The following is a 25748-nucleotide window of genomic DNA, read 5'->3' as shown; positions in this document are numbered from 1 at the left end:
GGGTCCTTTGAAGCATCTTACTGGCTTCTGTGGAAAGCAGCGGGAGGGGGAGCCCAGGCCCCACCAGTTTCACTCTGTACATATGGCCTGGTTAGTGCAATGGGCCTCAGCTCAACTCTCCTGTCAAATACAAGGGGGAAACGGAGCTCAGAAGAGAGATGGTCTAAGGTCACACAGATCAGCCCCAGATCTCCACACTCATGGCTCTTTCTAGGGTAGAGCAGTGGCAATAGCACCTCAGGATCACGTAGGTCCCTCCCAAAGACATGGACTGGTAAAGAACATGCCCTACCCCACACGTAGGGGCCATGCCAGTTCCAAATAACACTCTCCAAATGCCAGGGTCGCTTGGGCATCCTCTTTATTGGTGTTTCCCAGGGCCTGGAGCAGAGTGCCTGGGCTGAAGGGCCCTGGGGAGGGGGGAGGCGTGGCAGTCCCAGAGGTAACAGGTGAGCAGGGGGGTGCTGGCATGAAAGAGTTCTTGGGAAAGACTCCTGTGTCTCGGTGTTGGCAGTGTCCAGGGAAGTGGCGTGGCGTGTACTTCTCAGCCAAAGACACTCTTGGCAGGCTCAGCTTTCGGTTTATCAAAGACGGTCTCAGTGCCGGTCCGGGTGCGGCTGAATACAGATGGTGCGGCAACGCCGGCTTGCTCTGTGCGAAGGATGGGGAGGTTCAGAGGCCCAGCCTCCTGGCGAGGGAAAGCCTCTTTTGTGGGGAGCCCCTGAGCTCTGGACTCTTAGAAAAGACCCATAGGACCCCCCCCCCCATCCCACCCCCTCCTTCTGACACACATCTGCACCCCCTCGGCTCCCCATCCCCCTGGGGACACTCACCACATTCCTGCATGACCTGGTAGGTCTTGGACTTGATCGCCTGGTTCTTGGTCAGGTTCCCTCGGGCCCCCTTCAGGTCCTCCTCCTTCACAGGGGGGCGCTTCTTCTTGATGGGGGCTCCCTCAGAGCCAGCCTTGCAGAGACCAGAGCCTCCTTAGAACCCAGGCCTTCAGGCCGAGACCCGTTCCCACCTCTCCCTGCTCACTGAATTCTAGCCAGTCCAAGGCCCCATTCATCCAGGAAGCCTTCCGGCGATGAATCACCCCCTGACCCCCCCAACCCTAAGTCTCTCTGTCCTTTTCCACAGATTAGGAGCTGTGGCCTCACAGTCTGACTGGCTGGCCAACCTCCAGCTTGGGCCCAGTGGACAATAGGGAAAGGCGCTCACTTTGAGGCTGAATTACAGGCTTTCGGTAAATACCAAGACCTGTTCCCCAGGTGGCGGCAGGGGGTCCCTTAGGTTTGCCCCTCTCCTCTGCCAGGATTTACCTTGCGGGCTCTGGGGGTGAGAATGGGGTTGAGGAATCAGATGCCCATTAGGTCACATCCCCATCAGCATCTACCGATAGACAGACTGATCTGTCTGTCCCTCCAGAGCTGGGTACACCCAGCCTCAGTGTCTTCCCTCCCTCAACCCCTTCCTCCTTCCTAAGTCCTAGGGGCAGGCACAGACTCCCTGGTCCCTGAGCCTGGGCCGGTGGGCCACACAGTATACCCTATAGACACACATCCTGCTGGAAACAACCGGGCAGAGGGTACACCCTCAGATCCAGCCTCACATGTGTACAAACACATGTACACACACACACACACAGCTATAAACGTGCACAAACTGCCAGTCACACGAGCAGCTTCTGCACACACAAGATCTAGAAGTACCACACCTTTTCCCTACCCCTCCTAACAAGCCATGGACTGCCATAAACCCAAGCTGAACAGGGACCCTCAGATAAGGTGGGCAGGGACTCTCCTCCCTAGCCCCCACCTCCCAGGGGCTGCAGAGCTCCTATGTTTATGTCTGGAGCTCAGCTCAAGACACAGCTGCCAGAGTTGACGGTGTCCAGCTGTCCACCCCCACCCCCACTGTACCAACACGCCTGTGCTGGGCTCTCCTACCTGGGACATGGTGGGTGCTGAGTGAGAGCTGCTCCGTAGGCTCCTCTGGCAGCAGTAGCTGGTGGGAGATCTGAGTGCCCAGCCCTCTGGAGCTTATATAGTCCACTGCCCGTCCTGGGAAGTCACTCCCCCTGCTCCGACCGGCTCCCCGACCCCGATGATTCAGGTCCACACAGCCACTGGCTTCAGAGTTTATTCTCGGAGATGATAGGGGATGGCTGAGCACTTCTGTCCAGGGGGCTGCGGCCCTGGTGACAGCTGGGGAGCCTGCACCCTCAGAGACAGCTGCTCCACTTCCAAGCGGGAGGTGCTGGGACGGGACTGGCAGTGACTTGTGTTTATGAATGTAGATGCTGGAATGTGTGTGGCAGTAGGGGCTGTCCATCTGTGACAGTCCATCCCAGTGTGGGGTGTCCCCGAGAAAGGGAAAGCCCGGAGCCAGGCTGACCACTTTGAGCTTGTTTTTCTTTCTCTTCTATCCCTTCCCTGGATTCCAGAGGAAAGACCCCTCCCTGCACAGGAGGAGGGTGGACCTCCCTGTCTGTGTCTCCGTGCTCTGCTCCCTGCAAGCTCCCTGGGCTCGCAGGGTGAAGCACAGGGCATCCCTGGCTCACAGGAGGAGACTGCGGTCACAGGAAGCCTGGGGAACTCTCCATCTGTGGCTCTGCTGATGCCCCGTCCTTTGTCTGGCTCCCAGAGCACATTCAACAAAGAGATGAAGAGCATAAAGGACCAGGAGGAAACTATCTTGTGGCTGTGCGTGAGCTGATGATAGGCACAGCACTGAGCCTCCGAGACAAGGTCACCGAAGGGCCCCTGGCCTGAGGCACTCAGGCTGCCGAAGAGGTTGGGGAGAGTGAAGCCCATTGCAGGCATTGATGGTGGAGAAAGGGGCAGGCCGAGGGCTCACTCAGTTCTCTGCTGCTAGCTACCCGTCCCTGAGGGAAGACCCCACAGGACTCTAAGATTGAGGTGGGGTGGGCAGTATTATGAGGTTATTTATACTCGAAGGCTCCAAGCAGACGGGACCCAACCAGGCTGATATTTGGTCATCCCTCAAACCCCACCCAAATCCCTCCTGCCTGGTCCTGACCCCGGAGGCCAAGGTGAAGGATGCCAGGCTCCATCGGAGATGAGTGCTGACATGAGGCATGCCTTCAGACAGCTATGGGCACAGATGCAGGCTCCTAACAGGGGCCAAGAAGCAGCGAAGGCAGACTGGGCCTGTGAAGGCCCAGCTCCCTGGATGAGTGCTTCATCACTGCCCCCTCCCCAGCTGGCTCTGCCCAGGGAGGCACCTGCCTTCTAGGCCCGTGGCCTCAGGGACAAGACTGTGGGACTGCTCACTCCTCACACTCCATCTCCCAGCACCACTTGCTCCTCAGGGAAGCTTTTACTCACAATAGCAGGGAAGTGGAAATGGCGAGAGTATATTGGGGTTTTCTTCTCAGCAGATTTTGGTTCCCACATCTGCTCCAAGGTGATGAAAGGTCCGCTCTTACTGTTTATTGGGGAGAACCTTCCAACCCACTGGGGAAATTTTCTTGACTCCACTAAGCTGTTTCAATTCAAGAGAACACACACTAACAGCCACAAAAGTGATGGTTTCTTTAAAAAAAATAATAATAAGACATCAAATTTTATTGTAAACCATTTTACAATGTAAGTACATTGTCTTCCCTTTCATTTCAAAAATGTTTTTGTGAACCATAACACCACCGATTAAACACTCCATTAGGCAGACAGTAGAAGTAGGCCATGGTTTGCTCACATAGGTCTGGCTTCTCATAAACTTCATGCAAAGAGAAACCAAGTTAAACCGACCCACCGCCCAGGAGCTCAGGGTGCTGACGACAGTTGGACCATAGGTTCCCTCGCCGAGAACGAAGCCCTTCAGGCCACCAACATTACACTGGGTGAAACAGAGTGCTCTCCCCTCCTAGTTGCAAGTGTGTGAAGCTCCTGAAAGCTGCCCTACACCCTACAAAGTGGCTGCCCTGGCTGGTGGGGTGTTCCCAGTGCCACCTATGCTGGCCCGGATGCAAAAAGGCCAGTGAACTGCAGTGTGGAGGGCAGAGTGGGGGCCCCTCAGAGGGGACTCTGGGCAGCAGCCACAACTTACACTGCTGAGGGGAAGACACAACTTGGATTTGAGCCATTATATATTTTCCATGTAGAGGTGAGACAGGCCAACCTTAACCCAGGACTTCCTGTTGCCAGGAAGGGCGCAAGTTAAAGCTCGAGGCAGGTGGCCACCAGTGTGCCCGAGGGCGAGCCGATGGGCCACAGACTTCGCCTCGCAGGTCTGCAGGCTGCAGCCATGGCTTCCTGGAGCTCACCAGCACCCCTCCTTACATCCCCACACCACGGGCAGCAAAAGGAAAGAAGGGCCACGATAACCTCTCCCGGATATGGCAGTTCCGCCGCATCAGGTGATTTCCATTTGTTACAAGAAACTTGTCAAGACTCTGACTCACAAGTCTCCATCAAGGCTGCCTTGACCAAGGTCCAGATTTTGACAGTGGACAATATCCAGTCGGTGTCCTATGGTTTCTCAAGCACAGTGATGTTTGCTATGTGGCTGAAGAGCTGCACCTCATAAGGCACCTTGGAGCAGGTGGTGAGGAAATGTGCCCAGGGAGGGAGGACAGCTTGGGAGGAAGTATCGACAGACCCTCTACGTCCTCTACGTCCGCTCTCCCCGGGAAGCTCCACAGAAAGCCCCCATGACACAGGACACACTCCCAGAGAAATGATGTGTGTATGTGCATGTGTGCGTGTGCATGTGTGTGCATATGTGTGCATGAGGCCACACTGTCCCGACCCACACAGTGCAAGGCCCTCTGCAGTCAGACACCGTCCCCTAGTTAGCCAGCTACACAGCTGCAGCTCCGAGGCCAAAGCCCTTACTGAAGATCAGGATACAGGGAGAAACCATGTGCTCATGGCCTCTGTCCCCACAAGCCTAGTACCAAGTGGGCGCTGGGACGAGCCTGGAGATGGACAGATAACCTGAGTCTATATGACCCAGTTTCCATCTTCCACGGACTATGGTTCTTCTACCCCATCTCCAGTTTGGACACATTAGGAGACTGAAAAATGAAGCTCTGATTCTGAGCTCAGAAGGTACAAGAAAGAGCTGTGGACACAGGTTGTCCAAATAAAAATGAAATAGGAGCGAAAAGTAAGGAGAGGATGCGATACCACGAGGGACTGTTGTCTAACAGGAACACCAGCCTCAGCCTTCCCAGAGACTCCCACCAACACAGCCAGGGGATCGGAGGCGGCAATGGGCACAACAGGAGAGCGTACGCGGTGTGAGGAAGACGACCCACTCTGATCTCACATGAGGCCCTGCCCTGGCCTGGCCTCGCCTGCTGCAGTCACAGGTGCAGGCCCCTCAGCCCTCTGTAGGGAAGATGGGTGCGAGGCAGAAGACAGGCCCGGGATGCCTGGTTTAACAGCTTGCCTCATGTGTGACGATTAAGACCCAATCTTCCTAAGTGAAGACGCTGCTGTGTAGGTCTAGAAGGTTCTGGGCGGTGTAGCCTCCCTGCACCTGCCTCACTTTCAGCTCACAGCTCAGCAGTGGGTATTCTGTTCCTAAACGTCCATGGCTGCCTCGGGCTTGACACAACACTGGGCTGCTCCACCTCACTGCACCCACAGCAGGGCAAGCGCCCGTCAGCCCAATCCACTGCCAGTCAGCAGACTCCCAAAGCCACCGGGGCCTCTGCCCAGGCTGAGTGGGGGCCGCTGCCCAGGGTGGGGACACAGTTAGAAGCACCTGCCCTGGAGTATGTGAAAAACAGGACCATCTGGTCAGGCAGGTGTTCTCCAGACTCTTGTGCAAAATAAATGGACGCAATCGCAGGCCGGGGCAGCCTGACCTGGAGCTGGGTCCAAAGGCTGGTTCTGAAGGCTGCGCCAGGGGAGGCACGGAGGCTGAGGTGACATTCTAAACTGCGGACTCGGAGGTGCTGAGGAGAGGAGAGGAACAAACAGCACTAGCCTTACAGCCTCAATTTCTCTAGACACTAAGACCTCTTAGCCCCCTTTTCTGGTCCAGCTTAACTAAGACCTCTGTCCTGCCAGCAGAAATGCCAAGGAGCCTCGGGGCCTGGCATGCACAGGGGCACTGGACCCACGTTTGGGCCAGCTGCCTCCTGCTCAGGCCTGACCTTTACAAAACCACTGGGTTTGCTGACTCAGATTAAGGACCCATCTCCGTTCCTACTGTGTTTGCTACCCCATCTTATCATAGATTACTTAACAATATTGCAAATAAAAAACCCTCGACTTTTTCCTCCCACCATCCCATGAAAGGCAAACAAACCCATTTCTTTGGGGGTTAAAAAGACTTTTTAAATACAATAGTATGAAAATATAACTTAAAAATATAAAAGTCAACAGCATACGGAAGACTTAAAAATCTATGTTTTGCCCATTAGTCCCATAGGAAATAAACACATACTCAAAAGACATTAACATTGTGACATCTTGTAAAACTGACTTTAGAAATCAATAGTTATAAAAAGCCATTTTGAGTAAGAAAGCACTGTGGTTCCAACTCCGTCAATGAGTGACTTTTAGCCCCAAACCTGTTATGTCTTCACTCCTCCCGCCCTGGGGAGAGGCTCCACCCAGTCTGTGTGCTCGTGAGCTTTTTCCTCATGGCCACCCAGCCAGACACCCGACAGACACCGAGCCAGACATCTCACCTCGGGTCCCTCACAACACCACAGGGACGACAACAAAGGAAGAAAGCGCCTGGCTTGCATATTTGGTCAGTGTTTGTAGTGCAACTGAGTGGGGACCTCCAACAGCCGCGACCCGCTCGGCGCTGGCTCTTCCTTCCTCTCTGCAGTCACGGTCGCTGGGAGTGGGCAGAGCACGAGGACGGAGGTAGAAGAGGAGGGAGAGAGGAGGGAAGGAAGGAGGCTGCAGAGCAGCCGGGCCCCAGACATGACCCGCACAGGATGTGTCATACAGGCAGCCCAAAGCGGTGCTTCTTTTTCTTCGCAGGCCTCAGAGGCGTCAGTCTGCGGAGGTCCTCCTCCACGTCGGACTCCTCCATCTCGTCATCGGCCGAGATCAGGATCTGAGGAGTGGAGAGGCATGGCCCTGTGTCATGGCCAGCGGTGTGTGCCTCTTCCGCTGCCTGCCCTGGACCCTGGCACGGGGTGCCAGCCCCTCCAGGAGGCCTCCGGCTTGTATTTCTTTAGAAGAGCATGATGGGAGGCTCCCTTACAGAGGGGGATAAGCTGGCCCACCCAACACACCTCCGTGGGCTGCTGAGACCATGGCTGTCGACACGAGCACGCCGAGCACCTCAGCCTGGATCATGAAGCCCTCGCCCATTGAGCTCAGACCTCTGCCTCCCCGTCATTCTGGCCTATCCTCCGAATACCCGCTGCTCTGGCTGTACCCCACATGACCATGTCTGCTCCTTCCCATGCAGCTGCTGCCTGTAACTCAAGTTCACGGAGCTCCTACATGACCAGCCCAGACCAGCTGCCAGGGTTCCCCATCCTGCCATCTATTCCGCTTTCAGAACCCCCTCAGGAAGCCCAGGAGTGACATGGACCGCCCCAGGGTCCTCCGAGGGTTCTGCTAACGCCTCATCAGCAGACCTTGTGGTCATGCTGAGCTGTCCAGGCACCGCCTTCTCCTCACCCCTATGGCGGCCTCTCGGGGGAAGACACGCTCTCGGCCATTTCTGAAGCCTCTCGCAGCGCCTAGTAGCACCGTGGGAGCTGAACAAGGGCTCTCACGGGCAGCACAGGCAGCACAGAAGTGGCATGTGGGTGCCGCCAGCTACCTGGGACACACAGCCTGGCCTCGTGCAACTGTTGGTTACCAGGAGTCTCTCTCAGGCCCAAATCTTTAAGTTAGGAAACTTGAAAATAAGAGGAGATGAGGACCCCTACATTTTAGAAGTTTCCAGCTGGCTCAGCCAACACTTCCCACGCTTATTAGTTAGTTATTCAGGGACTCAAACACTTGATGCTTAAAGACCCACGATCAGGGGAGAGTGAGAGTCCTTGGCAGCTTCCCTGGCACAAGGCAGTTCCTCCCTTTCCTGTCTTTCTCCACTGGGGTGGGGAGCCCGGGGGAAGCTCACGGGGCAGCAGGAAGGGGTCCAGGGGGGACGGGAACTGTCTCCCTCCCCCTGGCTGACGTGAGACCCCTCAGGTCAGCAGCACGAGCTCGGCCCTACCTCCGACTCGGACTCCTCGTGGGATGCGGCCCTCCGGTAGCGGATCTTGCTCCCATTCCTTGAGTCCTGGTTGGCTCCCCTTTCTTCCAGTTTAGCTTTCGTCCTCCCCTTTCTCATGAGGAAATTGTCCACTACCCAGAACATCAAAGCCTGTAGGGAGGAAAAGTACAGGTTACTTGGGATAAGCAATGTGTGAAAGCAAAGCAGGGCAGCCCCACACCCTCGTCCTTCTCACCCACTCCAATTACAGCACCAGAACTAGGGAAAGGAAAGCCTCATCCACCCCCGCCCCTGCTGTGGCTTCAGAAGCTTAAAGAGAGATTCCTAATCTCTATCTCCTCTGCTTCCTCATCAGAGAAAACCCTGCCCTCTTTACCCCCAGGGTGGCTGTGGTGGTAACTGATGAGGCAGCCATCTGTTAGACATCTGTCAAACCCAGGTTCCTTTACGATTTCTTCTCTTAGCTACGGCTAGCCGGTGTGCTTGTGAGTTTCTCTTGAAACTCTGTGGTGAGAATAGCTGGCCTAATGATGCTGACCGAGAAGTTGCTGTCACACAGGTGGGAACCTCGGCGGGAGGCCACCGGGCAGGGAGGGGAGGATGAAGTCCCTCGGACCCTCCTCTTTGCACAGAAGCCCTGGGGCAGCCATCCCACTGTGCCATTTCCAAGTCGGGTGGGGTTGGGGAGATGACAAATGCTCACTCAGAGGAACCTGAGAGCTGCCCGGAAGGCAGGGCGCAAACTGGGGTAAGAAAATGCAACATGGCACTGACATTGACAAAGAAGGGGACGATCAGCATGACGATGGCCAGCTTCAGGTCTGGGTTTTCAATGGGATTCAACAGGGACACCTGCAAAGAGAAGCAGACTCCGTGAGGTGGGGGAAGCCACAGAGAAAGTGCTTGGAAGCAGGGGCCCTGGGAGGGGACTTAGGTTAGACATTCACCGCAGCACCTCACACCCAGGGCTGCACAGTCCCCAGGTTTGAACACTGATGAGGGCCCTTCTGGAGACCTTCGGAGCAGTTAGTGCTCCCTGTGGTGTGGGCGTGGGCAGTGAGGTCACTACAGATCCCACCACTGAGGTGCCAGACCATTCTCTAACTGAAATCCTGCATCCCAGCCACCTCCTGGACAATAGCTCTGTAACACCTTGGTTTACTTTCTTAAAAAATAAAGCTCAGCCACAAATGAAGCCAAAGGATGGCAAAGCCAGTTGTTTCCAAAGGCTCTTTGGCTGGTTTCACATGGGCATGTGGAGGATGTAGGCAGTGAAGGTGTACCTACATGGGCCTGGGGCCAGAGGGCAGAAGGCAGGGACAACGGACCCTGGGAACAATGTGTGACCAGCTGCTGCCTCTGGCACCCAAAGGCTCAGTTAGCCTTGGCCAGGAGAGATGTGTGAAGGCATTTGCAGAGGTAAAGAACACCTGCCTGACATTCAGTGTTGTAAGGCCTGAAGACTACTATCAGACAGGACTGTATTTTCACTGGATTTATATATGTATCCCATATGTAAAAAAAACCAAACTGACTTGTTAGGTAGCCAGCAGCTGCCGCATCAGACCAAATCAAGGGTCTATCTATGGAGCTAAAAACAAAAAAACAAACCACAAATTTGATTTTCCATATAGGGCTTGTGTGGCAAGGGGAAGAAGTACTGTCTTAGTGTCTCAGAGAGCTAATGAAGAGACAAGAGGCAAACCTTTTTCCACTGGAGTATCAGGATGATGATGAAGATGACAGCTTTTTCAAACATCATGATCACGATGTACAGCGCACACTGGCCGACCCAGGCTCCGCACTGCAGAGGGTCTCCTGCAGAGAGTGGGCGCTCGGTCATGTAGCTCAGAGTGGGATCCAGGCCGGTGATGCCCCGCCCCACTCCCCAAGCACCCCGAGAGCCTTCCTCACAGCCCTGCCCCATGCCAGAACCCCAACTCTAAAGCTACTTAACCCCCAAAAGCACCAAGAATCATCTCTGCCCGGACAGACAAATGTGGGTATTTTAAACAAAACCAGAGAATTCCTAATTTGGAGATACCAGAGTGTCTTTTCTTTTAAGAGATTCTAAGACATAATTAAAACGCACTAAAGTTAGTAAGTGCCAGTTGCTGGAGCTCAGAAGCCGGTTCTTTTCGTCCGCTGGCAGTAGAAGCTGTGTTAAGCAAGATTGCTATTATTACCCACTGTTGATTTTTCCAGTCACTGTGGTGCTGCACCCTCCCACCCCCACCATGAGCAGCCAACATTTTTGAATTATGAAGGCAGTAAATAATCTCCTTGTTCATCTCCCACCCCCTCTCCCTACTCCCCTGCTGCTTCAGCCCTAAAAGCAGAAATGTGTCTCTGGAGGAATTCAGACTCTGTCTGGGATGGGGCACCCAGAACACTTTGGACTGGGAAACAGGATGTCAAGGTCAGGAGAGATGGCCTGTGCCTTGGGGCTGACCAAGGGCCACCTGAGGTCCCACCAGTCACTCTGCTTGGGAAGTGACAGAATCCACCAGTCCACCACAGGGGACACTCAGGCCCAGATGTGCCTCCAGATGTTTCAAAAGGGACTAGAAGGGTGGAGGACCAGGCCCTCCACGGAGAGATCTACTTCCTCAGCGACAGGCAGGACCCACAGGATGGGCCTCTGAGGAGCAACACATGCCTCCCCAGTGGGAGACCCAGGGGAGAGAAAGGGTGGGAGGAGGCTGCTGGCCAGAGGAGAGGGTGGAGAGTAACATTTCGGGGCAGGCAAAGGCCGGATCCAGCCTGAGGAAAGAATGTGGCCAAGAGAAATCTCCAGCTTCTCTTTTGATTCTATCGTTTTCGTGGCCATCCCTGTGCCGCACCCGCGCCGGAGGCCCGCAGCCTGCCCAGCCTGCTCGCTGCTCCCAGTGGAGGCGCAGGGAATGCCTTCGTGCAGCCGTCATGACACACCAGGCCATTCCCTTTTCTGGAAAACCCTGGGAGAAGCGTGCAGAAAGCAGGCAGAAGACATCATTGCCTCTTCTGAGGTCATCCTATCTACCTCCACTTCTGTGAGACGACACATGTGAGCCAAACCATCAGTTCAGAAGCACCATCTCTCCCAGCTAGATCTTCAGGGGAGTTTTGTAGTTCTACTACCTTTCCTTTCGGAGAAAAGTTCTCAAAAACAACAGGTCTAAATATTTGTTAAAAACTGTTAAGTAAGACTGGGGACAGCCAGGCAGAAAGCACTGGAAGGAAATATCTCTGAATGGGGATGAGGGTGTTTAAGAGTCAACAGAACAGCTGAGATCAGTTTGGCTCAGAAGATAGAGTGTCAGTCTGTGGACTGAAAGGTCGCAGGTTCGATTCCGGTCAAGGGCATGTACCTTGGTTGTGGGCACATCCCCGGTGGGGGGTATGCAGAAGGCAGCTGGTCTATGTTTCTCATCGATGTTTCTAGCTCTCTCTCTCTCCCTTCCTCTCTGTAAAAAATCAATAAAATATGTTGTTTTTTTTAAAGAGTCAACAGAACAAGTGGCAACACTCACTCAGTATCTCAGAAACTGACTTGCTGAGAGTGTTAACTCCCTTTGCTCTTCAGTTTTAAGTGACTGACAAGAGGGACTGTTCTCTCATCTGCCTCCTGCCCCTCACGCTGCTCTGAGTTTCAGAGCCACAACTCAGCTGCAACTGCCTCTTTTTCATTTAGGCACTTTAATAAGTGGAAAACACATGGCCAAAAAGGAAAAAATCAAGTGTAACCACACTCTCACATTATTTCCTCCTGCGCATCATGAGCCCACATGCTGATTTTTCTGATTTCTGTTCCATTTGAGAGTCTTATGTTCCCCGTGGTCTCACCCTTTAAGGACAAACAAGCCAGGTATTCTTGCTGTGTCATGCTTTTTACCACACTGGACATCCTCAGGTACATGGGATCCTTTGCTTTGTGGAATTATTTCCTCAGGATTAATTACAGAAAAGGGGCCAAGAGGAGGGACAACGTCTGTATCTAGAGAAGTTTTGGAAGGGAGCGTTAGGGCAGGACGGGTGGCCAAGGCCACAACCACTGGTGCCCCTGGGACACAGACCTTGTTTTCAGGGCTTCTGCATGGGGGAGAGCAGCCCGGTCACCAAACTGCAGATGCCACTTATTGCTGGGATCCTGTCTCAGCCCTCAGGGCTGTGTGGCATTCCCCAAGTCCCATGTTCTTGTAAGCAAGTTCACCTTCTCTTCTAGGGACCATGGAAGCACCTAGAAGACAAGCCCCTCTTCCTCATTTACTGAGAAGACAGCTATGGGGTCCATCAGGAACGACTGCCTCAAGCGACGGCTGGTTGACAGGTATGGCAGGTAGAATAATGTCCCCACGAAGATAACCACATGTTAGTCCTTGGAACCGGTGAACGTGCCAGGTAACGTGGCAGAAGGGAATTAAAGCTGGAAATGGAATTGCTAGTCTGCTGACTCTAAGACAGAGAGAGTCTCCTGAAGTCTCTGGGGGGAGAGGGGGGTGTGTGCAGTGTCATCACAAGGGCACTTCAGAATAAAGGGATGTGGCAGGTGGTCAGAGTGATGGGATGCGAGAGGAATCAGCCTGCTGTTGCTGGCTCTGAAGGAGGAGGAAGGGGTCCCCAGCCAGGGACTGCAGGCAGCCTCAGAGGCTGGGAAAGGCCAGGAAAAGGATTCTGCTCTTAGAGACTCCAGAAAGAACCAGTCCTGCTGACACCAGGATTTCTGTCCATGAGACCCATGTCTGACTTCTGAAATATAGAACTGTAAGGTAACAAGTTTGTGCTGTTTTAAACCACTAACTTTGTGGTAATCTGTTATAAGAGCAACAGAAACAGAAGAAATTGGCAGAAATAGAAATCAGATGACTGAGGACACACACTATCCTTCTGCACCTGGGGTGGGAGGACTCAAGCTGTTCTGTGCTCAAGGGCTTCCTCTGGAGACACCCTGGTGTGATGAGCCAAAGGCAGCAGTGGTGGCCCAAGGGCAGGGGCCAAACAGATGAGAGAAGGGTGGCATGAAAACAGATTCAAACACCCACTGCCTTCTTCCTTCCAATCTACTCTTGGAGATGCAGAAAAAATACACTGGAACAGGTGGAACCGTAATGCCTGGTGTATCAGGAACAGACCCGCTCTCTGCTCCCGGGCCACTGAGTGGCTTGCGACTGGCTGTGGTGGACTTCCTGGGCACTGGTAAAATATCTGTGAGAATGCTGCCTTCAGAAGGATCTTAAAAACAAGGCAGCAGTTATGAGCACTGTTCTTGGAGGTGATGGGAGGTTTAGGAACCCAGAGTGGAAGGCGTGAGCCACTCTCCCTTCCCCCCTATTGGCAGGAGAGCTTCCTGTGTCACTCAACCCCTCAGGGTGCCTATCCTATGACTGAGGGTGCTGCTGCGTTGGTCCACATGCGCTGTGTCCATTTCCACCTCCAAGCCGAGGAGTCCATGACTCAGGGCTCCTCAGAGGCCTTCCCTGGAGCCACAGGAGCACACGTGTGTGTCTGACACTATCTTAGGTCAGTGACTCACCAGGCATCAGGTAACGAGGCTAAGAAAAGCCCTCCCCTGAGCTCACCTCCCCTCATTGGAGACAGACAATTACTAAGGTTTCTAGAAATACCCAGGCACTCATCACAGCCTGCTCCCCGCACCAGCTCCCCCTTTGAAATGTCAGTCTCTAGTGAGCGTTGAGTCAGGTAGGAGTGAGCAGCCCTCGGGCCCAGGAAAGGAGAGGAGGACCCAGAATTCCACCTGTACTCCCTCCCTCGTGAGCTGTGTGCACCTTTTGCAGCAATGGTTCCACATATGCTATTCCCACCGAGAACGGGAGCTCCTTCCTCCAGGCAGCAGGGCCAGCTGTGACGGTGGAGGGAGCTGCTGTCCCCTGACCCTGAGTCCCCAGGCTGTGGCAGAGCCCGGAGAAGGCACTCTCGCCCGCAGCCCCGTGGAGGCTGTTCTTCTGGGAGTGCAGAGTAAACGGCATTTGTGCTCAGGACCAGCGTAGGCCGCCTCCTACCCAAGCTGAGTCCCATGCGGTCTGACACAATGCAAGGGGCTCAAAGCGGGGCCAGCATCCGTAAGTCTCTTGTGTTAAGTCGCGTCTCTGCGAGTGAGGATGGAACTGGTGTCCTTGGTGACTGTATGTGTCGGATGCTGGGGGGAGGCGAGCCCATAGGAAGTAGCAAGTGACAGGCCTAGGAGGATGGACCTCCAATTCTGAAGTTTTGATCCCCATAATAAAGTGGCCCAAGGAGAGAACAAACAGAAAGTGGGGTAGCTCCCTACTGAGCACATCCAAACCAAGAGCCACCCCCATCTCTAAGGAGGTAGCAGCTTGGCCCAGTGCGGTGGCCGCATGGCTCTGTAGGTGGGCCGCCAGTGCCCTCTGGTGGAAGAGGCCAGCGCTGTCCCCCTCTCTGCATTTAGTGTGTCACCTGCTACAAGGCTGAAGCCAAGCAGTGAAGTGAGCACCCACATGCCCCAACATGGGGCACTCTGACACTGGCGGGACGATGGCACTTGGGACCAAGAACAAGTCCCTCCACCATGGAAGAGACAGCCACCAGCTCCTGAATCTTCTTTGAATCCACTGGCCTGGAGGGCTGCACAGGGCAAGGAGCCCCTCTAGGAATCCCCCCATGCCCCGACAGTGTCCCTGGTACTTTACCATATTCGCCAAAACGCAGGGACTCCCACTGCTGCCACTCCACCAGGACGCTGACAGCACGCACCCCCAGATAGATGAGCAGCATGCCCACGGTGGCGTCCAGGAGGAAGTTGATGAGGTACCTGTGAGGAGAGGGCACAGTGGCACCATCAGGGAGCCAGAGCCGGAGTCGGCCCTGTGTGCTGACCAGGGCCAGTGTCAAGGCTGATGGCCTCGCACTCTGCCTGGCCTTGCTCCGGAGACTGGGGGCAGAGAGCCTTCGATGTGCCTGAGAAGGAGGCCACAGTGCTCTCCTCTGGGGGCCCCGGGGATGTGCCCCATGCAGTGTGCGGCCAGTTTCAGGGGCTGGACAACTTGAGGGAGGGGTGGAGGGGACAGAGAAACTTGAAAGACCACAGTGCTTCTGCCAAAACAAAGAATGGAAACAGCCACTGAAGTCAACAGGAAAACAGAACTTAATAAAAAGGCCTGCTCCCTGACTGTCCAACCCATCCAAGGCCCCGTCAGTGCCACGGCACCTGGCAGCTGAGAAATGGCTTTGGGAGGGGCGGAGGTGGGGGTGGGTCTAAGACCAAAGAGGGCAGGGCCGCATAGCCTCTCTCACCATGGCGACAAGTGCACATCAGGATTTCTAAGGAGAGAGCTTTACTTCCCGTGGAAAAGGCCAGATGATGGAGAGGGGAGGTGAGAGGGAGAAAACCAAGCCCACCTTGACAACTTTCTCATCACGTCTGTTTCCACCTGTCTGACCTCTGGCCCTCCCTCGAGGGCCCTGCACCAAGATCTCTCCGGGCACCACTGGCCACAGGCCCCAGCTCTGTAGACAGACCGCAGGAGACAAGCAGTCGCCGGGTCAGATGCCACATGGCTCAGAACCCCCAGAGAAGCTCTGGACTCCACAGACCACCTGCGGCGCTTTCGAGCTGCTGAGGCTTGAAGCGTTTTATGCAGACCCAGCCTCCCCGCAACGACCCCAGGCCCGGGCTTGGGTGACATGCACAGCCCTCTGACACCAGAGGGTGACCACTCTGCTCGGTGTGGTCAGGGCCCTGGAGTGGCCAGGAAACCAGAGGGAGGGGCGGCATTGTCTCCCGCCTGCCCTTCCCCTCGAAAATCACAAGGGGTCACTCTCAGACCAGAGATGGAAGGAACAGCAACTGCTTCCAAGACAATTTCTCCACATTCACAGCCCCAGGCTAGGCTGCCCTTAGATGCTCACATCTGATTGGCTCCAAGCGGTTCTCATATCTGAGACCCATCCTGAAAATAGTGAGAACACCTACCGCACATTGCAGGCATGCCTCAATTCATTGTGCTTCACAGAGGATACATTTTTTACAAACTGAAGGCAACACCCTCCACCAGCAAGATTACCCCTGGCTTTATTGTGATACTTGCTTTATTGTGGGGGCCTGGAACCGAACCTGAGTATCTGAGATATGCCTGTGCGTGTGTTAGTTCACTTGTTTCCTTACAAAGTATTTATGTGAGGCCTTGGGATAAAGACAAACCTCTGTACTCTGAACCCAACACAGGTGAGGTGCCATGCAGTCAGGGTTGTGTGGGGCCAGGAGATCCTAGCTCCCTCACTCTTTCCTGTGAGCTATAAAGTCACTCTGTGCCTTAGTCCCTCAACTGTAAATGAGGATAATCCAAGTCTCGATGCTGCAGGGCTGTTATGAGGATCAAATGAGTCAATAGAGAGAGCACCTGCCACACAGTAAATGAGCATCAGACAGAGAACAGCAGCACCTCAGAGGCATTGAACCCTGAAAGTCAGAAAGGCTCAACTCCCACCCAAAGCAGCATCCCTAACGCAGAGGACCCCTAAGCCACAGGAAGCAGCTCATCCCTCTGTTTCTCCTCTTCCTGAGCTGAAACCGGCTCCCCTTCTAGGTCTGCAGACTCCCAGGATGCCCCAGGTCTAACCCAACCCTTACTCCGCCTGTGAAAAGTCACAGGACAAAGCAAAGATGGCCTGGTGTAAACCCCAGGGCAGCACCCGTTCTACCTCCAGGCCCAGGCTTTGTGGTGCACACCCTCTGACGCCAGGGGGTGCATACACTGCTGCGCGATCAGCGCCCTGGAGAGGTGAGAAGACCGGAGGGGGGCACCTCTCATTCCCCAAGAAATGCCTGCTCTGCCTTCTAGTCTCCCACCCAGCCACTCCTCAGTGACTGCTGGAGCTTTCGTGTCTTCCCGAAGTTTTAACAACAATATCCTTCAACTGAGCTATTCACATCTTCACTGGTAAGCACCCCTGTTGTTTCAATGGTGCTATACTCATCTGATGAGAGCCTGATCCTGGTAGGATACACAGGACAGAGGAGGAAACTGAGGCTCAAAGGAAGTTAAGCCGCCCTCCCGCAGTCTGGCCTCTTAGTCAAATGCGCTTTTCATCACCTCAAGGCCTATTAGGATCCTTTTTCCTGCAGGTCACACACTCGAGGTCTGTCAACAGCCCCTTCCTCCATCCTGGCTGTGGGTCAGTTTGTCAGTGTCCTGCTTAAAGCCAATTCACCTTTTTTTTTGTTGATGCAAGGGGGAGTGATGTGGCCACACTGCACCAGGGGTTAGGTTTTCCGGCCCCAGTACCTCTAGGACTCAGAGCTGGCTCTCGGACTACGTCCATAACTCACCAGAGGATGGCATGGGCTTGCTGCTGGGCTCAAGGACCAGAAGGACAGGGCCCTTTCCTAACTATCTCCCCCACAGGACGATCACCCTTCCAGTCCCCAGTTTTGGGACGACATCCAAACATCCAAACAGATCACCACCTTACGCAGGTCTTACTAAAACTACACATAGTCACCAAAAAAGCAGCTCAAAAGAATCTTCTAGTCCAAATGATTTATTTTTTTTTAAATATCATAGGGTCTTTTTTAAAAAAAAAAAAAAAAAGAATATATATATATTTTATTGATATTTTACAGAGAGGAAGGGAGAGAGATAGAGAGCTAGAAACGTCGATGAGAGAGAAACATCGACCAGCTGCCTCTTGCACACCCCCCACCAGGGATGTGCCTGCAATCAAGGTACGTGCCCCTGACCAGAATCGAACCCGGGACCTTTCAGTCCGCAGACCGACGCTCTACCACTGAGCCAAACCGGTTTCGGCTCCAAATGATCTTAAATGTACAAGAAACCTCTTGCAAGACTTATCAGACTTCCACTCCCCTCTCCCATAGAGACAGGGCAGGACTGGAGGGCATTCCAGGCAGAGGGCAGCTGGCAAATGCAGAAGCAGAAGACAGCTGGCAGGGTTGAGAGCCACCAGGAGTCACTCTACCATGGCTGAAGCACCAAGTCTGAGCCAGGAAGGTAGTAGATGGAGTCAGGATAAGACAGGTGAGCCTCCCTTCCCACTCCACCTGCTGAGAGAGGTGCTGTCAGCAAGGACAGCGTATGATGGCCCAACAGGGGTTTCAGGCAGATTGCTCTGGGGCTGTGTGGAAGGCACACTGCACTGACAAGGTGCAACAAGCCATGCTCTTTGGGTCAAGAGGTCAAAGACGTGTTCAACAGTGGCTTTGAACCTGAGTAGCTGGCATCAGAGAAGCCCCGTGTGTGTCCTGTTCCAGCACAGACACTCCTTCAAGGCATGGTGCTGCCCAGCCGGGAAGCTGGGAGACATAAGGGTACCAGAAAGCTCAGAAACAGAACTTAGATTAATCGGCAGAACTCAGATCTCTTGGAGGAGCAGAGGACAAAGCAAGCTGCCCCTTCCTGAGTAGAGAGGAAACACAGCTGGCAGCAGAAAGACATTTTTAGTGATGGGACAGGTGATGTTTATACTCAAATATGAACCACTTACAGTGAACAAGGGTCCTCTTCCGTGAGATCCGCTAGGTATACATTGGCAAAGTGGATGAACAGCATTCCTATGGCTTGTTTGGAAGTGTCTAGAAACCTGTACAAAATAGGATTGGCACTTGTGATCATACTGACAATAGAGTAGTAACCAATCTGGGGAAAATGCTAAGTCTGAAGTAGGAAAAAAGCCACTGGAAGACCCCAACTTCCCATTACCAATCACCTCCTCTGGGCTATCAGTACTAACCCAGGCTTGGTAATTCAGCTACTTTTCAAAACCCTCAATAACACTGCACTCAAATCCCTAAAAGGCCACTGATTAATAACATACAGGGTAAGTGAAAGTAGGTTTACAGTTGCTCACATGGAAAATAATACAATAATTAATAAATAGTAATACAAGAAAAAACTTTCCCATACTCACAACTGTAAACCTATTTTTGCTCCATCTTGTATATTTAAACACATGCAACACATTTCATATATGTTTTTACTTTTTCATGTTCCGTTACTTTAAAATGAAATGTTTGATCCCAGCTTTGCGGTGAAGTGCAAGGTGCCTCTATATTAAGGAGCTCCCTCTCAACCCCACTAAGTGCTGTGCAGGGCTAAGCAGCCCGCCCAGGTTCAGGTCTGCCACTGAAGCCGAGCCACCGTCAGCTGCTGCTGGGGAACAACAGACAGGGTCAGGGGTGGGCAGGCCTTTTCTGTGAAGGGTCGGAGAATAAATATTGCAGACTTTGTGGGCTGTTGTTCTCTGCAGCAATCACTCCACACTGTCACTGTAGCCTAAAAGTAGCTGTAGTCACTACATTCCTATAAGACTTTATTTATGAAACTAGACAGTGAGCTAGAACGGGTCTGCAGACCACTGTTTGCCCATCCCCAGGTAACTGTCTCCTTGTGAGTGACTTCTTTTTTGGAGTTCTGTCTACAGAAGCTATGTCTGAAGCTTCACTGCCATTTTTATGGAGGGAAAACTGTCACCACAGGGTCAACTAAGGACCAAGAAAGACTAGCTTTGGGGAGAGGAGCATTTACATGGAGCATCTGACTAATCTCCAAAGTTAGATTATTTTTTGCTTGTGCATATAGACTATAGAACCTGAGGGCTTAACAAAATATAACAGGGAGCCGTAACAATGGAGCCTGCAGCCCAGACGCATGCTTCTGTGTTATCTCCCACCTTCTAAAATCAGACAAGAGGAGAGAACAAAGGCAGGGCTCAACATGCATCTGAGAAATGGAAATGCTTTCATTTCCATACTAGTTCCTAATGATTAATTCATTAAGGGAGTCCAACACTTGGTTATGTATAATTGCTCACATACCACCCTCTCCCTCCCCCAAACTGTCAAAACCATTCTAGGAATGAGCTAATATTTAAATACCTACCATATCCTCCATGGACGTCTTTCATGCTTTGGTTCTCGGAAGCGTTTGACTGAAAGAAAAGATGGACATTCAGAAGCTTTCCGCAGTGATAACAAAGCTAAATGCGCACACAGTGCCTACAATGTCAAGTTAAGGTACGTGCTCCCTAAGCCGTGAAAGTCACAGGGGCCCTGTATTGCTGCTGACTGGGACAGACTCTGCAGGACTGGGCACTTAGGAAGAAGGACTCCTCAGTGTGCGGAAAATTGTATTTTCTTATTTAGAGGGAAGGCTGACCAGCCTGCTTGCATGGAAGAAGGGTGCAGGTGGGAGAGGCAGTGCTGCTGGGAGGGGAAGCTCCTGAAGGCTGGGCTAGAGTTTAGCAAATGGATCAGGGAGCGGAGAGCTATGTTCTGGACAGAGCATACACCATGAGCTCATAGGTACAGGGCTGTCACGTGGCAGACGGTGTGTGTGGCATAATTTGATTTGGCTTTGGTACAGCAGGTAACATGGGAGACAAATGAGCAGGGGCCACATGAGGGAGGGTCCTAAGGCCAGGCTAAGGAGTCTGGACTGAATCCTGTATGAGAAAAATAAAAGAAAGGGTGGGGGTGGGGGGAGGGGAGAGAGACACAGGAAATACACTAAGCAAAGTCAAAGACATGGTGGGAATTGTGTTTTGGAAAAGTGGCTCTGAATTGGGTAGATTCAGAATTGGGTTCCTGGGGTGGAGAGGGCTGAGGAAGAACACTGGCTGTGTCACAGACCAGACAGTGGACTCCCAGCTACAGAACAGCCAGCAGGGGTGGGTGATCACTCAGCAACAGCCTGACCCCTTCACTTGGGTCTACAGACACAATTGTTTGAACAGAGGAAACCAAAGGTGTCTGAGTGCCCTGTCCTCCACTGAAGCTCCAGGCAGACTATTTCCACAGGATTCTACAATATCTACTGAGACAAACATGGAGAGTGTGCACGTGTGATGTCCTACACACAAGTACCAGGAAGAAGCAGATATGGATGCAAGCCCATGGGGGAAGCGGGCCTGTGGAGGATGTGGGTCCATGGAGGATGTGAGCCCACAGGGATGGAAGCCCACGGAGGATGGAAGTCCACGGAGGATGGAACCCCACAAAGGATGGAATCCCACGGAGGATGCCGAGTTATCACTGGCAGCAGGCAAGAATCAACTCTGGCAGAGCCCTAAGCTACCAAGGAGGGTGCGGGGAGGAGGGAGACAGGGAGGGAGAAAACAGCACCCAATCAATTAACCTGACTTCTCTAAACGAATACAGGCAATTCGCAGTATGCAAAGCAAGGACTGTCTGTACACAGAAATGACATAAGTTTGGTGTTTAGAGAGACACTGTGATAGAGAACAAAAAGCAGGTGGAATTATAAGGTGGTCTGCCATTCTGCTGACACATCACTCATGCAGAATAGCAACAATGCTCAAGAAACTGCTTGTGCAAATGCCTTCTGAGGCAGGAGGCCTTCCCACAAGCACCCTTGTCTCACCAATGGGCTATGCTCAGCAAGGAGTTGTGCAGGAGACTAAGCAATTTGGAGGGAAAGCCCCAGTCAGGGCTGAAGCCATGTCATGCTCATTTGTTTTCTGCCTCAGGAGAATCTGTCCCCATTAGTATAAAATAAAGGGCACTGAAACGTATCCCAGTAGAACGTCCTCATCCCCCCCCCCCCCCCAATTGATTTTTAGATAGAGTGGAAGGGAGAGGAGAGAGACACATCAATTGGTTGCCTCTCGCATGTGCACCCCAACCAAGGGATTGGGGCCTGCAATGGAGGCACATGCCTTTGACCACAATCAAACGTGGGACCCTTCAGACCTCAGGCCGGCGTTCTGTCCACTGAGCCAAAATGGCTAAGGCACATCTTCATTCTTAGGACACAGTGAGAATAAGGAGAGAGGCTTGGAAGAAACCAAACCTGCCAACACCTAGAGCTGGGACTTCCAGCCTCCAGATGGTGAGAAAATAAATTCCTGTTGTTTAAGCCACCCATTTTGCAGTATTTTGTTATGGCGGCTTTAACAAATGTGGCAACAATAACTGGTGAGCATAAATGAAGATTATTGGTGTATTCATTAAATTACTAGACTTTTCTATAGATGTAATACTTTTTGAAATAAAAAGTTGGGAAGGAAACATACTCTAGAAGAATGAACTATGAGCCTATTCAGAGGTCATTTGGCAATATCTATCACAATATTACATGCCAAGCCCTGCAACCTGCCATGCACTGCCAGGGATGTGTTCTATAGGTATTACCACAATATGTGCCAAGATGTATAGGGATCTGCTCTGTAATATTGTCGAAACAAACACAAAGAAAGAAATCAATGCCTGGCTGGGCACATACATCATGGCACAACACAATATTAGGCAGCTACTGAAAACAAGGCAGGTCTGTATGGAACAATATAAAATATTTCCAAATAATAATAATAATAATAATAATAATAATAATAATAATAATATTATTATTTGGTTAATCACAACCCAACGATATTTTTCCCACTGATTTTCAGAGAGAATGGAAGGGAGGGAGATGATGGAGAGGTGGAGGACAAAGGTAGAGAGAGAGGTGGGGAGAAGAGAAACATCGAAGTGAGAGAGACATGCACTTGAACAGGGGCTAGGGATTGAACCTGCAACCCAGATATGTACACTTGACCAGGAATTAAACCCGTGACCTTTCAGTGCACAGGCCAATGCTCTATCCACTGAGCGACAGCGGCTAGGGCTCCAAATTATATTAATATTAATAGCAGAATAACATTCCCATCATAACTCAGTTCATGTCCATTTAAAGGATACATATTTATGCTAATATTACATGTGTTCCTCCCCCCCACCCCCGAAGGACATGAGATTATTAATAAGGGCTACCTCTGATTAAAGGACTGGAGGGAGTACACTTTTTATGTCATTGTGAATGGCTTAAAACATTCTTTCATATTCACATTGCTTTTATTTCAAAAATTCTAAAGTAAAAGAGAAACCTGTTTCAGAGACTTTGCCTGATGCAGCAGAGTGGGACCTGGGAGAGGCTGTGGGACTCAGGGCTAGGCTCTGGGACAAGAAAAGAAGAAGGGGGTGTGCATGCCGGTCATGCTGGGGAGCAGCCTCACAGGCACCTGAGATGGAATTCAGGGTGGATTAGGATTCTCACAAGAGCAGAAGTGAGGTGCCGGTGGCTCTCCATCTACCATCCCCTCTCCCCAGAATATATTAGTCTAAAAAAATTTTTTTTTAATTTAAAGGAAGAAGAAACATTAAAAGAGCTATTCCACATCTAACTTGATAGGGGGAAAAACAAAGAAAATGTGTTTGTCTCTCCATGCACATTTTATTGAGGGGCCTGCTTCATCCATTTGGCCAGAGATGAAGCAGACAAGATCCTCAGCTTCCTTACATTCGGGGGGACAGGGGAGTGAAGATGGAGCATGTCAGACTGCGACAAGTGACTGTAAGGTAGAAAGAAGAGAGGAGGGCTGGGAAATGGTACCCACAGCATGGCCATGTCATCTCTGAGCCACTCTACAAGCCCTGCTGCACTGAATGTCCTTGCCAGGTGCCACCTCTGCCTGAGTGAGTCCTTCTCAGTGGCGGGCTTGCTGCATCGGCTGTGACAGCTGATTCTATAAAATGCTCTCCATAGCAGTTGTACATTTCCCCACATCCTTGCCAGCATGTAGTATTAGGGAACCTTTTGCTTTGGTAATTTGATCACTAAAAAGGCCACCTCAGCATGGTTGCAGCGTGCACTCACCGGGGCACTTGGGTGCCAGGACACCTGCAGCCAGCCAGGTGGGGCTGGCAAGGCTCCCACCTGCCCGCCCCTCTCGCATATACTCTCAGCTCCTCCTGCTCTGGGCCCCAGCTCACACCCTTCCCTGAGGTGCCACACAACAAGACAGCAATTCTGGATTATCCCCAAGTCTACCTTCTCAGCCATCCTGAGAAGGCTCACCACAACAGTGGTTCTGGGGACCCAGAGGGATGTCTCCTTCGTCTTCACAGCTCCTCCTGAACCTGGAGCTGGAGTGCTCTGAGCACGGCCTGTCCTGCTAAAACCTTCCCGTGCCCACCCCACCACCCCGCCTCTGGAAACACGTTCATACGTTTTAAGTTGGAAAATAAGGTCGCCCCGCTTGGCACCTCCCATCTTAGTGCCATCACTTTCATTGCCCCTTTGGCTTCGAAGGACCCCCACATTTTCTCTCTTGAATAACTCTTAGGCATCCTTCCAGTTTTAGTTCAGACAATTCTATGCTACTTTTGGATTAGCACTTTGAATGCAACACTAAGGATTTGTCTGACTCTCCCACAAGATAATTAGTTACAGAGGCAGAGAGGAACAAGGCAGACTCCTACTAACCTGAAAAAATGGAGAATACATGAGAAGAACACAGGGGGAAGTAAGCTCTGTAAGACCAGGGACTTCTGCTCTGTTCACCCCTATATTCCTAGTGCCTCAAGGGTGCCTGGCTCTTAACAGTAGCTGGGAATTCATTCAATGCCTGCCCAGGTATTTATTTTTAGTTCAATCAGTTCCATGAATTTGCACAACAGGTTCTCTCAGAGCTTAGTGTGCAAGCCATTATTCCTGCAACAGGACTAAAACTGCTTAGTCCTCTCTGTTTTAGACAGTAACATGCCAGTAAGAGTGCTAGAGCACAACCAGCCCAAACCTGTCTCCCTCTTAACCAACAAAAGGCAGGGCGAACTGGCCCCTCCAGTCTCCCTCCTTCACTGTATCTGGCAGTAGATGCAAGAACCAGACAATTTGGGTTTGTAGTCAAAGTGCTTGCGACCATTCTTTGGTAAAGACTTGGCTATTTTTGGACGAGAAAAAGCAGAGTGTCTAAGTTAGCCAACTTTCATCCTCCTACGTGGAGGTTCTAGCCAAAGACCGAGAGGGAAACAAGAAATAAAAGCCAAACTGTCTAGGAAATAAATATGCTCAGTTCTGCAAACACGGCCTCCTCAGCACCACAGCTTTCCCGGGAGCAGGGCAGACCCATCTGCTGCAGATGCACAGTGGGGGGTGAGGGCGCACTGTCCCAGGGAGGCTTCCACGGGATGTTTGATGGAAAGAATGAATGGCTGACAAACACACAAGACATGCAACCTCAATAACAATGATTAAAATGCAAATTAATAATTCTTGCCCAGGTTATCAAAGACTAGCAAACATTAGATGAGGATAATGGTCCCTGGCCAAGTAAAATTAGGAATTTCATTTCATCTATTAGTGGGCAAAGATGTGCATGGTTTTTCCTATTGACAGATCACCTGAAAAGTTGCATTAGGTATTTTGGCAATACCTACTATGATTTTAATTGTTTGTATACTGTGACCCAGAAACTCCACCTCTAGGATTCTCTTCTGCGGTGACACATACCAATGCCCAGCGGTCTGTGTAAGAGTGTGTTGCAGCATGGTCTGTAAGAGCGGAAGATTTAAAAACCACCTAAATGTCCACCAGTGGGAGGAGGGTTAAATATAAGTTATCACACAATAGAATGCAACTGTTACACAGGGAGGCAGCGATGGTACACCTGCAATGGGTGAATTCTGTGGTGTAAAATTATGCCTCAATAAAGCTATTTAAAACTGAGGTAAACTCTATCTATATTGATATGAAGAAAAAAAAAATGCCATGTCAAATGGGGAAAAAAAGCAAGTCACCCAACAGTAATGTGTCATATGAACC

The 25748-nt window shown here is 51.9% G+C and overlaps 2 protein-coding genes across 3 annotated transcripts in view; both read right to left on the bottom strand.

The window, feature by feature from the left end:
• Window positions 1-336: 336 nt before the first annotated feature.
• MUSTN1 (musculoskeletal, embryonic nuclear protein 1) lies at window positions 337-2340 on the bottom strand. The gene is made up of 3 exons (XM_036430887.2): window positions 1950-2340; window positions 834-966; window positions 337-651 (listed from the first exon to the last, which is right to left on the bottom strand). Exons 1-3 carry the CDS (start codon window positions 1956-1958, stop codon window positions 545-547), a joined length of 249 nt encoding a protein of 82 aa, XP_036286780.1. The 5' UTR covers window positions 1959-2340; the 3' UTR covers window positions 337-544.
• A 1211-nt stretch (window positions 2341-3551) lies between these two features.
• Window positions 3552-25748, bottom strand: part of STIMATE (STIM activating enhancer) — a 40485-nt gene continuing 18288 nt past the window's right edge. The window contains exons 2-8 of one of the 2 annotated variants that reach the window (XM_036430886.2): window positions 20028-20076; window positions 18634-18729; window positions 14820-14941; window positions 9875-9987; window positions 8944-9021; window positions 8170-8319; window positions 3552-7050 (exon numbers count right to left, since the gene is read on the bottom strand). In XM_036430886.2, the coding sequence (XP_036286779.1) occupies window positions 6934-7050; window positions 8170-8319; window positions 8944-9021; window positions 9875-9987; window positions 14820-14941; window positions 18634-18729; window positions 20028-20076 (725 nt within the window). In that variant the 3' untranslated portion in view covers window positions 3552-6933. The remainder of the gene's footprint in view (window positions 7051-8169; window positions 8320-8943; window positions 9022-9874; window positions 9988-14819; window positions 14942-18633; window positions 18730-20027; window positions 20077-25748) is intronic. The other variant, XM_045579066.1, reaches the window with a different exon arrangement.

The sequence above is a fragment of the Pipistrellus kuhlii genome, unplaced genomic scaffold (genome assembly GCF_014108245.1).
Source record: "Pipistrellus kuhlii isolate mPipKuh1 unplaced genomic scaffold, mPipKuh1.p scaffold_m20_p_11, whole genome shotgun sequence".
Lineage (NCBI taxonomy): Eukaryota > Metazoa > Chordata > Mammalia > Chiroptera > Vespertilionidae > Pipistrellus > Pipistrellus kuhlii.
This window is presented reverse-complemented; position numbering and strand designations above follow the sequence as displayed.

What these genes read in the sequence shown, in the direction of transcription:
- MUSTN1 (XM_036430887.2), bottom strand. An exon ending in CCAGGTCATGCAGGAATGTG is followed by an intron (nt 652 to 833) that starts GTGAGTGTCCCC and finishes TCCTTCGCACAG; the next exon opens with AGCAAGCCGGCGTTGCCGCA.